This window comes from Siphateles boraxobius, unplaced genomic scaffold, assembly GCF_051911475.1.
Source record: "Siphateles boraxobius isolate OS27281-9 unplaced genomic scaffold, OSU_SipBor_1 12, whole genome shotgun sequence".
Taxonomy (NCBI): domain Eukaryota; kingdom Metazoa; phylum Chordata; class Actinopteri; order Cypriniformes; family Leuciscidae; genus Siphateles; species Siphateles boraxobius.
Window position 1 is genome coordinate 22,854,929 of NW_027508722.1, and position 15,548 is coordinate 22,870,476.

Here is a 15,548-nt window from a genome sequence, read left to right on the forward strand (position 1 = left end):
ATTTTTGCTCCTCATAAGCTCCTGCACTCCACCCTCTTTATGTGACGTTACGTTTCGACCAATCACGGTAAAGATACGTCACTTCCGCGGAAGACTTGTCTCGAGTTTGATGGTTTTCGAGGGAATTTTTGAAAATAAGAAAAGTGGTTAACAGTTGACAACAGACGAGGAAGAAACACAATAGGTAAGCGTTGACTGTACTATCTGTTTACTAGTAGTATACTAAATCGAAGTAGGCCAACATATGACTATTATTGGAGGTTTGAGGTACACAACGCTGTTTACTTGGTTTCGCTAACGACAGCATCAGATGCTCGCTAACAACAGTTAACGTACATATCCTGAGGAGTAAGTTAGTTCACCAAATTATGTCATTCATTCAATTTTGTCATTGTTTATTACATGTCTACCATCCCAAACCTCTATGACCTTCTTTCCCTTCTAAAACGGTTCATTTTAGATTATACAGCCCGACCAGCGTAGTCCGATTCTTGAACGAATGACTCTTTTGACCAGGTGTTGTGCATAAAACTGTGTCCAGAGGTCGCTGTTCAGCCAATATTCGCGAAAATGGTCATTTTGACCCTCGCTCTACAGAATACTAGTGGATTACTGTGTCAATATACATCCGTGACATTTAATAATTTGTCTTTCTTCATTTTCTTTCACCAGAATTCTTTTTTAATCAAAATCTAAATTTGGTGACCTCTGATTGAGTTGATATGGAATTACCTCACTAAGAATTTTAAAGTTAAAAGGTTAAATGCATGCTGGGCAAAGGAACTCCTCAATCCCAACACAGTCCTGTGTTAAAATATGCCAGTAATGTTACCATTGTTTTGCCTCAAGATGAACACTAGGAAGTAGGAATGTTTTTTTCTAGGGCATGTTTATTAAATATACTTGTCCTAATTGAACTAAGGCCTAATCTTGTTTTAATCTAAGCCATGTGAAACCAGGCCCATATGTTTTAATTTCAGTTCTGCTTTTTCTTTTGATCCCACAAAGCACTTTCACTGATTACCTAGGATCCCTAATTTTGTATTTTTTATGAAGTGCAGATTACGATATGAATAACTTGATATGAATAACTTATATAACTTATATAAAAATAAGCTTAATTTTTGAGTTCTTATAGCTTTTTGAAAAGTATTAAGCCAATTAATACTAATAGTAGGTACATGTCAGACAACTTTTGTGTAAATGAGAAACATAATAATGAAGAGGAGCTGACATATCAGATGAGTCACTTTAAACATTATAGGGTTATGAAATAAAGAGGGGTAACATAGATATTTCGAACATATTTTGATTTGTCAGATTCCGTGTCCCTATAGCCTACTGTATCATATCATAGTAAAATACATTTGTAAGGAACAAACTATAAGATCTGCAACATTATTGGGTAATTACAGTAAATAGAAATAAGAATAAAGATAAGCCTATGTATTAGACAATCAGAATAGGTTATACAAAACAAGCGCTACTGTAAAACATCTACTCTTAACGAAACCCTGCATAGTAGTAATATTAGCAGACAATTGTCATGACAATATCTAGCTTGTCTAATGTACGTGTCTCTCTAAGACATGAAACATTTTTTTACAGCACTTCTTGGCTCTGACGTTGATCATCCCGCTTTAACTCTGCACTAATGTAATGTGTGCTGAACAATTGCTGAACAGCGCCCCCTGTTCGCAAGTTCACCGATTTCAGCACAACACCTGTTATTTTTAATGAAAAAAACGCTGAATGAGATTTATTTACTTTCCTCACGTCGGACTGTATGAATGAACTATGAACCCTTACTGTATGTTATATTTAAGGTTTGCAAGACTTAAATAGTGTAGACACTGACTGGTTGTTTATGACAACAAACAGTAGATAAAGATACACATTATGAGATTAGTTGCAATCAGTGGTGTTTTATAAAAATGAAAGAATGAAATGTTAACACTTTTTTGTTTTTGTTTTATTTCATTTATAGTTATTAGATTGCATTTATACCACCCCGAAAATGTCTGTGTAAACGCACAATGAATAAATTAATTTTAATAACATTAATAATTTTTGGTGTTATCTCTGCTCTGTTTAAATCTGAAATTATAATCATTGAGAACAAACTGTTGGGGTAGTGAATGCATTTCTTATTTTTTTCAATATTTCTTCCTCAAAATGACTTAAAGGAGTATGATAAAATTACAGAAGAAAGTAAACTATCCCTTTAAACTGACCTTTTGAGGTTTCATGGTTTTATTACGGCATAGTGCTTTAGCTAAAGTAGTATGCATGTCTTCATTGATAGAATGCGTAGATCTGGAGCTCCGAGTCAGATCTGTCGCAATGCTGCTAAGAAACCCAGGTTTATGGCACCGGGGCCAGCGAGGAATGATGCACCATCTTTATCGGGACCCCAACCAGAACCATCACTACCGTCACCACCACCAACACCTGCTTTGGGAAATTTGCTGCTCAATAAGGTTAAAATGAATAAGTCAAAACAAGAGAATGATTAAAAAATGGTCACAATGACTTTTTATGCAATGTTTCTGATTATGTACATAATTTATATGTGACTGATAATATCTTAATGTGCTGCTATTCATAGTGTCAATTCAGGTTAATTGTGTATATTATTACAACAAGTTTTTTCATCTGTATCATGACAATAATGCAGTTATGTATAACATTGTGATCGAAAAGGTGCAGTAGGTGCATTTTGCTTCATCATTGTTAGGGTTTGTTTTCCTTTGCTGTGTGTTTTGAAAGTTATTTCTCCCTGCAGGTCCAGAGGTGTTTGAGTAGTAAAGATTCTCCAGTTGTGTCTAATGCTCCATTGGGCAGTAAGGCTTTGGCCAGGGTCCTAAGTGCTGTTCCTCTCGGAGAATGTAAGGAAAACAGCCTCGGGTCTTCACCTGAGTGTGTTGAACCTGAACAATCAGCTGATAAAGACAGCTGCTCAATACAGCCAAACACTCTTGCAAACTGCACAACTGCTGGTAAGATACAGCAGTCAAATTCATATATATATATATATATATATATATATATATATATATATATATATATATATATATATGTGTGTGTGTGTGAGAGAGAGAGAGAGAGAGAGTGAGATTGAAAGGATTAAATATCTATCATGAATAAATATCTATTGTTCAATGAATGTCAAACAGACTTTTCAGTCTAGTTAGGGTTTAATAAAAGTTTTTTTCGTTTGGTAACAACGAGTAATGCATTACTTGTTGTTGTTTTTAAACTTGGACTCCAAGAAAAAAAATCTTTTTTTTTTAATTAGACTAAATGCACACAAACAATACTTAGATGTGCGCTCTTAAATACAGCGTTGCATGGGCGATCGTAATGATAGCAAATACTTTATATGGGTCTGTTTCGTGTGATCTTGCGAACCTTTTCTCGTTGATATTTTAGAATGTCGCACAAGTTGCTTGAATCATATTAGTCGAACACTATACAACTCCGATTCAGAAAGAGGAAATGCACTTGGTCCAAAACTTAAACCAAAACTAGTACAGCACGGCTTCTCTATCCCCCTCCTTTAACTTAGGCTTTGAGTGAAACTAACCAATCCGTGCACACGGTCCTCTTGATTGACAGACGTGTGATAGTATTCGTGCCGCGCACAGATTAAAGGGAGAGTTTTCCTGCACACTGTTAACTGTAGTACATGTGTGTGTCAGCTTGGAAAATATAGCAACTGTTGTCTTTAAAACAGTTCTCTCTCACACAAACGGTCTGCACATAATGCGCGAGTTGTGGCGCGAGCTCATTAGACGGCAGTTTAATGTTTCTCTTTGCCGTTTCAGCAGTCGCGCGGACTGGCTCTATGCTGTCAAAACACGGACTTGACGCGGTCAAAATATAATAACACGCTCTAAAACCCGCCTTCAGTCTTTTCCCTCTAAAAATGAAACACATGTCGCTGTTTTCAGCGGCATAAGAGAGCCCCGCTGTGTTTCTAGTCTAATGTAGTCGGGTGTGTTATGTAGGTCAGGCCAGGCTTAAGCAGCTTTACTGAACCTGCGTCAGCTTAAGCTAAAAGGAATTCCAGCAAAGCCCTCCCCGGGTAGGCGTGGGCCTAATCGAGGCTGGCCTAGTTAAGCCTGATTCTTTTTCTTACGAGCCAGTTTGTGCATGTGTGTGTTGTTTAACTGAGACAAGCAGTACAGCAGCCTGCTCACACAAGTGAGTAGAGAAAGACAGACACACACTGCTCAGGGAAAAGAGGAGAAGAAGATCAAACCTAAAGCATTGAGACCAGCCTAAAAGCAGGATGTCTACCTTATTCATGACTAACAGCATGGTCGGCAAAGCCCGCTCCTCCAACTTCACCCTATCTGAGAAACTGGATCTTCTGCGGCTGGTTCAGCCTCACATACGCATTCTGGAGGAACACACCAACAAACATGCCGTGATTGTGGATAAAAACCGATGCTGGGACAGCATAGCAGAACGCTATAATAGTTTAGGAGGCGAGAGACCCCCCAGAACGGCACAGGGTCTTCGGACCCTCTATAAGCGTCTTAAAGAAAGTGCCAAGCAGGAAGTTCTGCATCGAAGCCACGCCCAGCCCGAGTACCGGGGCCGCATCTCGGAGCCAACCAAGCGCATCATGGAGATGATTCCACAGCTGTTTCACGTAGGGGACAAAGAGCCGAGCGCACTCCACAGGTAAGATTGCGCATGCAGATACGCACATGCACACACAAAAATGGAACTCCCACATTATCAGGTGCATCTACATTTCAAAAACATTATCACCCAATGGAAAATTTAAACCAATTACAAGTTTGTGCAGGTAAATGCATAAAAGCATACTCTAAAGATAGCCTACCTATAGATTTCTAATTGTCATCTCTGTGAAGATGAAATTGGCTATTAAATGTTGATTTCATTTTCTTTGGATATCTTCACATACATTTTCCCCAGGTTTTTTCTTTGGCTGCTGTTAATCGTCACACTCAGCCTAGTGTGAGTTTAGCAATATTGTTAGACTCATTTTGAGACATTTAAACATCTTTGCTAGTTTTATTTTATCTTAACGGATCAAAGCACACATTGCAGTCACACACTCGCTGTCCTTTCACTCTGTCCTGTGCCAGAGGTAAGCTGCAGTACTGAGGGGATTTGGATGTCATTAACCGTATTTCCGATGCTGCGTTAATGCTAGGTTTGCCATAGTGTGCCGTGCAGAGGAGTTACTTTGCACTGCCATCTCCATGTCTCCTCTATCTTAGGCTTTCTATTGTTGACAAAACAACAGGTCTTTCTTTCTATTGAGACCACGTGTCCAATCCAGCTGAGAGCTGTGGATGAACATGATCATATTCTTTTGAATCCGCTAGCTGAATCAGATGATTGATATGTTATTGGTTTAAATCTGATAATTTTTCCCAAAATTCATCAAAGCTCTTGTCAGCACATTTTTATGAATCATGTTCAAAATTCAATTTTATGAATTTTTTATGAATCATGTGTATGTGTCTGTGCTAGGCTTCAGTTCAAGAGGAATTCTCCAGTAGAGCAGCCGGGCAGCAGCCTGTCCCTCCCAGCGTTGTCGGACTATCCGCATGTTTCAGTTGTGAGGGTGGAGACGGAGGATGTGAAACCGCCTCCTGATATCCACTTGATTACATCCCTCGGTTCACCTGTCACCATCGCCACCCCGGGCAGTCAGGCCCACCACGGACAGAACGAGAGGGACAGTGAAGTAGTGGAAGAGGAGGAAGACGAGGAGGAATTAGCCTCCCATGTGTACACGGCCTCTCTCTCTCCGTGCCCCTCCTCCGTACACCTGCCGCCCTCACCGTCGGCCCTCGGCACCAGGAGGAGCGCGTATCTTAGGGGGAGGGCGGTGTTCAAAAATCCTATTTTTGAGGCAGAAGCTTTGCAAATGATGAGGGAGGAGCATGAGCTGCTACTGGCTAATCACAGAAAGCTTGGACTATATCTAGAGGAGAAGAGGGAGGGGCTTAAGAGAAAGCAACAGTTGGAGGAGGAGCTTCTCCGGTCAAGGGTCAAAGTGGAGAAATTGAGGGCGGCCAGACTACGCCAAGGATTGCCATTGGTGTGACACGTACGGTGTCGGATTGGAAAGTGTATCACAAGGGAACTTGTTAATATGAAGTCAAAATAAGCAGAATTGATTGTGTAGTTATTTCTTGTTTGTACAGATTTTGTATTCAATCGACATTTGTACAAGGATTGTTTCTGATATTTGTTGTAGGAATTAAAGTTTTTAATGTGTGAATGCCCATATTGAAGAAGAAAATATGTTATTATTTTGTATGTATTCGCTAATAAATTCATAATTGCTTTAATCTCTGTTTAAGCCAGTCCTTTTATCTTTCCTTTGTCACACAGGAAGTGTTACATAGCAAAAGCTATGAATGAGAATCTTCCCAGTCGAGGTGTTTGTGTGGACTTCATTTGTGTGTTTATTTACAATATAATACAATTATTTAAAGCCAGCGTGAAATGGAAATGGAAAGATGCGCACATCATCAGAGAAGAGGTGTCATTTTGAGGGGTAGAGAAAGCTAATGTTTTTGTAGATAACGAGGGCACATGAATTGTGTGAAATTCTTGCAAATGAACATGTAAATTATTTTTATGCCACTGTTTGTCACCTGATGTGTAATTATATAGTCTGACAAGACAAAAGCACAAGCACATTTCTTATTTATTGATTTTTTTTAATCAGTAGAACATTCTCTATGATGTAGGCTATTTCTATGTTGTGGTTTTATTGCTGATCCTTTATTTGTTTATTTTAAAGCACACTACTATAGTGTAATGTGGTGCAAGGCGTCATCAAGGAAGCATAAGCGCTGGGAAGGCGATGCTGTGCTAGTTGCCAGAGGGCGGACTGTTGTCCTCAAAGACATGGAGGGGCGGGACATTGGACGAGGTTAGCCTATGACAGCACATTCTAGCAATACTTTTGGAGTTGATTTTGTGAATGTTTTTTGAATGTTCATTTCCCCTCTTCTTTTTTGTCATCTAATGCTTGAAAGTTTTTTAAAAATATTAAGTTAGTAACACTCTTAAATGTAATTTTTCTTTAGCAAATCTCGTAATATCCATTTGTCTATTTGTGCATTCTAATTTTGTGATGCCTAAATTCACTTTTAAAGAATTAAAACGATTGATTTAAGTGTTTTATTTTTTATTGTTTAAAATGATAAAAATACAATTGGCCTTTTATTGGATATCGGTCAGATCATGATAATAATTATTCAGCCTGTGTAGATGTGTGTTTTGAATCAGTGTTTTTCTGTTAGGTTCAGGCTACAAGGCATCAGAGCTGGAGAGCTTGTGTGAGGGTCAGACTCTTATGGTGGGAGGGAAACAAATCGAGGTCATGGGGGTCATTTCCAATGAGGACTACGCCAAAGGCCGTTGTTTCCAAGATGCTGTTGTTGAGACTTCTACAGAAACGGTCTTGAAGGCTCTTGTATATCACCCAGTGTCCAAATCCTTTACCAAACCAGCGCTCAAGGGAGGTGCACTTACAGATTCTGAACCTGACAAACCGATCTGTAAACCCAGACATAACCCTAACACACCAGGTACAGCACATGCTCAACTAATACAGCATTTGTCAGTTTTACAATTATTCATGTCCTTTTATGTCTTTATAATGATTGATAAATTGAATATTAATATTTAAAAAAAAAAATTAAATTCTATTCTACTTCTACAAGTCCATTTCAAATAAAATAAATTAATGAAACTAAAAGATGATTAAAAATGTTTAAAACTTCCAGTTACATTACTTAGCATATACATTTGCCCTTGAAGATTATGGCCTAGTTTCATAGACAGGGCTTAGATTAAGCCAGGATTAGGCCTTAGATCAATTAGGACATTTAAGTAGCTTTTATAAACATGCCTTAGAAAAAAACATTACTGATGTACATCTTGAGACAAAACAATGGCCCTGACATATTTTAAGATATGTCAGTGCAAGTTGCTTTCAGTTAAAACAACTCAAATATGCATTTTAGTCTGGGACTAGGCTTAAGCTTCGTCTGCATATTAACAGCAATCTAAACATCTTGGTGGTCTTTTAAAATATATCTATATTTGTCCTGCTTTGTCCCTATAGGCGCCCTGGTGATGCCACGACCGACAACTGATCACCAGTGGCTGTATAATAAATCTGGTTCTCCCCTGGTGGATGTGGTCATCGACCCCCACTTGACCAATCATCTGCGGCCACATCAGAGAGAGGGCGTGGTCTTCCTTTATGAATGCTTAACGGGAATGAGGTAAATAAGAGTTTATCTGTAGTCAGAGTGTTCTTAAATATGCACTTTTTTGCACATGTATGTGTGTTGCAGACTTGCTGGCCGCTGTGGGGCTATTCTGGCAGATGAGATGGGACTGGGGAAGACACTGCAGTGTGTTTGTGTTCTGTGGACACTACTGAGACAAGGCCCCTACGGTGGGCGGCCTGTACTGAAGAGGGCACTTGTGGTTTGTCCAGGAAGTTTGGTCAAGAACTGGGCTGCTGAGTTCAATAAGTGGCTGGGCAGGGAGAGGATTAGTGTTTACACTGTGGACCAGGTGTGTATGTGTGGCTGTTTGTGTCATTTAGACGGATGACTATAAGAGGATTAACAGTGTATGTTGTCTCTGTAGGATCACCGCGTGGAGGACTTTGCCTCTTCTCCTCTTTGCTCCGTCATGGTGATCAGTTATGAGATGTTGCTGCGCTCTGTGGACCGATTGAAAGAGCTGGATTTTGGAGTGCTCATCTGTGACGAGGGTCATCGCCTTAAAAACAGCAACATCAAAACGGCCAGCGCACTCACAGCGCTCTCATGTGACCGCCGTCTTATATTAACAGGTTTTCTATTTAAAACAAACACACTTTTATTAGTGTAGTAGTATAACATTATGTAATTGTTCAAAACAACTGTAATTATTAATTTAACAGGAACTCCAGTGCAGAATGACCTGCAGGAGTTTTATTCCATCGTAGAGTTTGTAAATCCAGGAATTCTGGGAACATCTTCCGCCTACAGGAAGATTTATGAAGAGCCCATTCTCAGATCTCGCCAGCCCACCTGCAACGAGGTTAAAAGATCATTTTTTTCATGTTATGTATGATATAGATATATTTAGTAACTACAGTGCATTTGTGGTAAATGCTGTTCATTGAACTTCATCAATGAATCCTGAAAAAAGTATCACCATTTCCACATAAATATAAGGCAGCACATCTAATTTCAACACTGATGATAAGAATTAGAAAAATAAATGATACCTGAGCTCCAAATCATTAAAATTAGATTCTTTATAAATTATATTAGAATTACTTCTTAAGGATCATGTGACACTGAAGACTGAAGTAATGATGCTGAAAATTCATGTTGTCATCAGAGGGATAAATGTATTAAAACAAAAAATAATTATTTTAAATTGTAATAATATTTCACAATACTACTGTTTTTACTGTATTTTTTGCCTTGATGAGCATAAGAGACTTCTTCTAAAAACATAAAAAAAATTTAATGTTTGTAAACTTTTGACAGGTACTATTAGGGATGCAAACTGAAAACTCTGGATGCACTTGCCCGAAAACCGAAACCGAAAATGACTTTTTAAAATAATTATTAATTTCTTATTTTAAATTATTTGTTATAGTATGATTGTATTAATAAACGTTTTAATTAAATTCAGTAATTTAATTGAATCTGAATTTAGAAAATACAAGCCAATAAAATTATATAACCACACTTTTATTTTAAGTAATACCAAAATAAGACAGAGAATATATATTTAAATATTAAATATAAATAAACTATTCTTCATTCTTTCTATGCAACAGAATCAGATTTAACTCTATCCAAACAATGCATAGTCCTGCAAAACTATTATCATCAGAGCATGTGCAGGATGTTCGCTTGGGCCGTGAGCGACTGAACAGAGAGCGCACTCACAGAGTTGAACAAGCCACTTTTCCACTATCGAGCCAGGGCTTTAAATGGGCCGTAGTGGGTTAATAGCCTCGGACCTGTAGCACCGAGCCCAAAACCATGCTGCATTTCCACCATTAGGCCAGAAGCTCCGCAGCACACTGCTAAAACACGCCTGTCTGGAACAACGTCACACAAAAGCCATAATGTCACCAACAAATGGAAGTTTTATCAGAAAACTAATCAGAAAGAAGTCACTGGAAACAAGTGATATCCAGTGACAGTCCCAATACATTTATATATTCAGTCAGAGGAAGCTCCCGAAAAACTGGAGTTGCTTTATTTTATAATGACCTAAATGGTGGAAACAGTGGAAAATTGACAGTGGAAACGCAGCTATTGAGCAGAGCACACTGAGTGCCGGGGTTTCGCCGAATTGTGACCCCTGCTAAATTGTTACCCCCCTAGTATTGATAGGTTTACAATTAGTTGTGTGGGAGGGGTTAGGATTAGAGGTGGGTTTAGTATTAACTTTTTTTTTTAAGGAAGCATTTGGGTGATGATTTCAGTGGTTGTTTATGTGATGTATAACATGGGCTTACTATTACTTTTTACATTTTTTTTAGGGTTGTAAACTTGAGAATTGACTTTTAAAAGCGCTATACAAAATAAAGTTATTATTAGTAGTAGTAGTATTAGGCAATCAGTTAGCAACTTCAACAAGGGGGGTAATAATTTGACAGACAGTCAAAATTTGGCACAACACCTGTTCAGACTTACCTGAGCACTGGAAGCTGTGGGCAGCTATATTTTTGGCCTTTTTTCTCTTTTAGACAAAAATTGAAAATGCTGTTTTCGGCCAGTAACTTTCGGCTGACGAAATTTCAGTAATTAAAAAAAAATAGATTTGTAATTTAAGCATCATAACTATAATATACCGTATGAAAATTGATATTCGTTTGGAATATTTGCTAAATATTTCATTTAATAGTGTTATTAATTGATTAGTATTTTTAAAGATTTACTTTAACGTGTTACATGGTGAAAATGTAAATGTAAAAATAAGGAAAATGAGCATTTACTATTAAATATCCAATACTGACTGTCTGATACTAATAGATAAAAAAGTCTCTTCAACATTCTTGAGCAAATCTCCTTAAAATGTACCCCCAACTGTGTGTCTGTATTCATCAGCTGGTGTGGTATGTTGTGCATTGAACTGTTTCAGGAAGAGCGATGTATTGGAGAGGAACGTGCCGCTGAGCTCTTTCGTCTAACAGGTGTGTTTACATTACGCCGCACTCAGGAGATCATTAATCAGTATTTATCAGAACGGATTGAGTGGACCGTATTCTGCAAACCCACCGAGCTCCAGATGCGTCTGTATGGAGTCCTTTTGGCCACACGGCCCATCAGAGCCTGCCTCTCTGGTGCCAGCACACACACTTACACAAACAGCCCACACCTCGCATGCATCAACGCCCTCAAGAAACTCTGCAACCACCCCGGGCTGCTCTACAACACTCTACAGGTACAATAGGTGCTGGTACTTATCTGTGTCATGTTCTTTATCTAAATATTTCTGCTTTTTAATTATGTTTTGTGGTATCTACTTCAGGCAAAATCAGATGATATGAATGAGGACGGAATTATGGAACTCTTTCCTGAGGGATATTCCACTGGTGCCTTCGGCACTGCAGACTCTGGGAAACTTCTAGTGTTAACAGACCTGCTGTCGGCGATACAGCATGTCAATCGAACAGACAGGTACCACATAGAGTTCGTCATTAGACATCATTTCATTTGAAAGGTTTACTCCTAGGTTTTCATATCAAGAAATGACTAGAACAACAAATCTGATTTTTATGTTTAAATGATGTACACGCAGCATGAAAACTTCATATCAGTGGCTTTGTAAAAATTATATTTTGGCACCACTAATTTCAGGTTACATTAACAAAAGTGACTTGCAATTCAATCAGGTTACGAGTAAGTTTTACTTTATATAACAGTTTTGAAGATAAGAAAATACTTTTTAATCTCAATAGGGAAATTTCCATTTCACAGTAGCAATATACACTCAAGAACATACAATTTAGTCAGAAAAAAATGTGGAAAAGATAGAATTGAATACGATAACCATGAAATATAGTATAATGCATTTTGTGTGCTCAATGCACTTTACAAATTAAATAACATAAAAGTACATGTAAACAGATATATTTAATTATAGTTTTGAGTGCTTAAGCACTTTATAAAAAACAATTATTATTTACAAATGTTATATTATAATTTATTATTTTATAATATATTATGTAAGAAAACCCAGTTTGACCACCAAAACGTGCAATCTTTGTTGTGACTGAGTCCAAAAAAGTGCCCATTATATTGATGCGTGTAGTGTGAGACTCATGTGCATTTTTGTCTCGCGGTCTTTCTCTACTTAGGGCTGTTTTGGTGTCCAACTACACACAGACTCTTGACTTGCTGCAGGATGTCTGTGATCAAATAGGCTATAAATGGTGTCGGCTCGATGGACAGACACCTGTTGCCCAGAGACAACGAATTGTTGATTCCTTCAACAGCCCGCACTCACCCAACTTCGTGATGCTACTCAGCTCCAAGGCTGGAGGAGTGGGGCTAAACCTCATTGGTGCCTCTCATCTTGTTTTATATGATATGGACTGGAACCCTGCCAATGATATACAGGTCAGTGGACTTCCACATTACACATAGCCATGCAACACTGCAAAGCAACAATAAATCACTATATGCAATATGGTATTACACAAAAGCAGATATAATGCAATTCATTGTTTTGAGAGCAGTTTAAACTTTTGTTTTAAATCCACATGCTTGTCTTAGTTGCACCTTTAATAAAGACCACAAGGTGGCAGTGAATACAAAAAAAATCCTTTTCAGCCCCATTTGTAAATCATCACATTCTCTCTCAAGTATGTGTGAATGCGTGTCACAATTATTTTGTTTTACTGCCATGACAAATGCTTTCTGTGAGCTTTGAGTGATGACTCTCGTTTTATAAGACTCAATCATCTAAATTTTTATTGATATTCATATGTCAGGCCATGGCACGTGTGTGGCGTGATGGACAGAAGAAAACAGTTCACATCTACAGATTTCTAACAACAGGTAACGAAAACATTTGTAAAGTTCCCAGAAAATGAGTATCATCTCAGTATCGAGTCTCTTGATTGATAATTATCCTGTTTGTTATGACTGTGCAATATAAAGAAGTACTTGACCTGAAACATCTTGCTGGCTTTCATCAATCATAAAGCACACAAAAAAATTATTGTATTTGATTATGGGCTTGCACATGATTTTGGCCTTCAGTAGTGTGCATGTGTCTCTTATAGGTTCCATAGAAGAGAAGATCTATCAGAGGCAGGTGAGTAAACAGGGGCTTTCTGGGACAGTGGTGGACCTGACCAAAAAAGCGGATCATATTAGCTTTTCTTCTGAGGAGCTACGAGACCTTTTCAGTTTTGACCCTAATACAACCTGCCTCACACATGACCTACTGGACTGCCAGTGCACTGGAGATGGAAATACAGCAGGTAAATAAAAGCAAACAAATCAGTTAAACAGAATTAAATAAAGTAGGAACTAGATGATTCTCCATTAGGGCTATCAATCAATTAAAAAATGTTATCATTAATTCAGATATACTAATTAATGCGCAATCAGTCACATATATCAATATTTTCTGAAAAAGCCCCAAAAATAGTTAGTTCTAAGGCTTTACATTATAACGCTTTACATATACATACACAATACCATTCAAAAGTTTGGAGTCATTTTGTTGAACATTTTGCTCAAAAGTGACAGTAAAGACATTTATAATGTTAGATTTCTTTTCCAAATAACTTTCTATTTATCAATGCATTCTGGAAAAAAGGTATAACAGTTACCACAAAAAATTATATTGCTGCTGAAATTCAGTTTTGAATGTATACATACATAGTGCCATTCATTTACACTCACAGGCCACTTTATTAGGAAAACCTTGCTAGTACAGGCTTTGACCGCCTTTTGCCTTCAGAACTGCCTTAATTCTTCGTGGGCTGATGTGTGCTGGAAACATTCATCAGAGATTTTGGTCCTTATTGACATGAAGGCTTCACGTAGTTGCTGCATATTTGTCGGCTGCACATCCATGATGTGAATCTCCTGTTCCACCACATAAGGTGCTCTATAGAATGGTGCAGGTATGACATCAGAGCCCGGAAGAATTTTTGCTGCTGTTTCCTTCAAGATTTTCCAATGGGGTTTCATAATGGTAATTTTTTGATTTCTGTGTAAAATAAAGCCTGTGGTTCATTTTTGAAAACTTACGTTTTTGACAGATTGGGGTGTGAGTGTGTGTTGTAGAAGAAAACAACAAAGTTGCATCAAGTTATGTTTACCACAGGCTTTATTTTGCTTATAAATGGAAAAACCCAGGAACCAAGGAAGGAACCAAGGAAGGAACCAGCGGCGAATTAGACTTCTGGGTTCTGGCGTCATACCTGCACCACTATTGGATTGATGTCTGGTGACTGGAGGACATTCGAGTATGTTAAACTGATTGTCATTTTCAAGAAACCAATTTAAGATGATTTGAGCTTTGTGACATGGCACGTTATCCTGGTGGAAGTAGCCATCAGAAGATGGGGATACTGTCCAATTTTCCAAACTTCAAATCTTCTTTTGTCCAACTTATGGTGAGCCTGTGTGAATGCCTCAGTTACCCGTTCTTAGCTGTCAGTGGCACTGGTGTCTCTTCTGCTGCTGTTGCCCACATGCTTCAAGGCTCGATGTGTTGTGCGTTCAGAGATGCTCTTCTGCAGACCTCGGTTGTAATGCGTCGTTATTTGAGTTTCTGTTGCCTTTCTATCAGCTTGAACCAGCCTGGCCATTCTCCTCAGACTTCAGGCATCAACCAGGCATTTTTCCCCACAGAACTGCCGCTCACTGGATGCCGCTCACTTTTTCAGACCATTCTCGGTAAACCCTAGAGATGGTTGAGTGTGAAAATCCCAGTAGATCAGTAATTTCTGAAATACTCACGCCAGCCTGTCTGGCACCAACAACCATGCCATGTTCAAAGTCACTTAAATCAGTTTTCTTCATTCTGATGCTTAGTTTGAACTTCAGCAGATTGTCTTGACTTAAATTCTGTGTATGTGTGTGTGCGTGTATATATATATATATATATATATTTTTTTTTTAAATATATATATAATTAATTAATTTGCATATATTTGTGCCAGGTTTTGTGAAGGAGATAAACGAGGAGACTGGAAGGGCATGTCAGCTGGGCCGCCATGCCGACAGCACAGTGTCATTACCGCAACGAGTCAGCATGTCCGAGCTCATGCAATGGAGGCATTTTTCTGGAGCTGTTGAATCATATAATGATATTTACCTAAATCATGCCCGTAACCACATCTCATATGCCTTTCAAAGCACCACTTCTAAATCCCAAACAATTGTCTAAACTCTTCCTCTTCTCAAAGACAATTATATACCAACCAACTGCCCTCACGCTGTGTAAATACTCCTGTATGTTTGAACAATAAATTTTTTTCTTTTAATAAA

General features: G+C 38.2%; 2 protein-coding genes across 2 annotated transcripts; both read left to right on the forward strand.

The window, feature by feature from the left end:
* The first annotated feature begins 64 nt into the window (after positions 1 to 64).
* rad54b (RAD54 homolog B) lies at positions 65 to 15,548 on the forward strand. The gene is made up of 15 exons (XM_077213521.1): positions 65 to 184; positions 2,306 to 2,480; positions 2,786 to 2,999; positions 6,800 to 6,931; positions 7,305 to 7,592; positions 8,132 to 8,294; positions 8,367 to 8,592; positions 8,668 to 8,875; positions 8,966 to 9,105; positions 11,176 to 11,478; positions 11,566 to 11,714; positions 12,395 to 12,656; positions 13,031 to 13,097; positions 13,325 to 13,525; positions 15,221 to 15,548. Exons 2-15 carry the CDS (start codon positions 2,307 to 2,309, stop codon positions 15,445 to 15,447), a joined length of 2,754 nt encoding a protein of 917 aa, XP_077069636.1. The 5' UTR covers positions 65 to 184; position 2,306; the 3' UTR covers positions 15,448 to 15,548.
* Positions 4,162 to 6,338, forward strand: LOC143722237 (fibrinogen silencer-binding protein-like). The gene is made up of 2 exons (XM_077213531.1): positions 4,162 to 4,692; positions 5,515 to 6,338. The coding sequence occupies exons 1-2, from the start codon at positions 4,295 to 4,297 to the stop codon at positions 6,092 to 6,094; spliced, it is 978 nt and encodes a 325-aa protein (XP_077069646.1). The 5' UTR covers positions 4,162 to 4,294; the 3' UTR covers positions 6,095 to 6,338.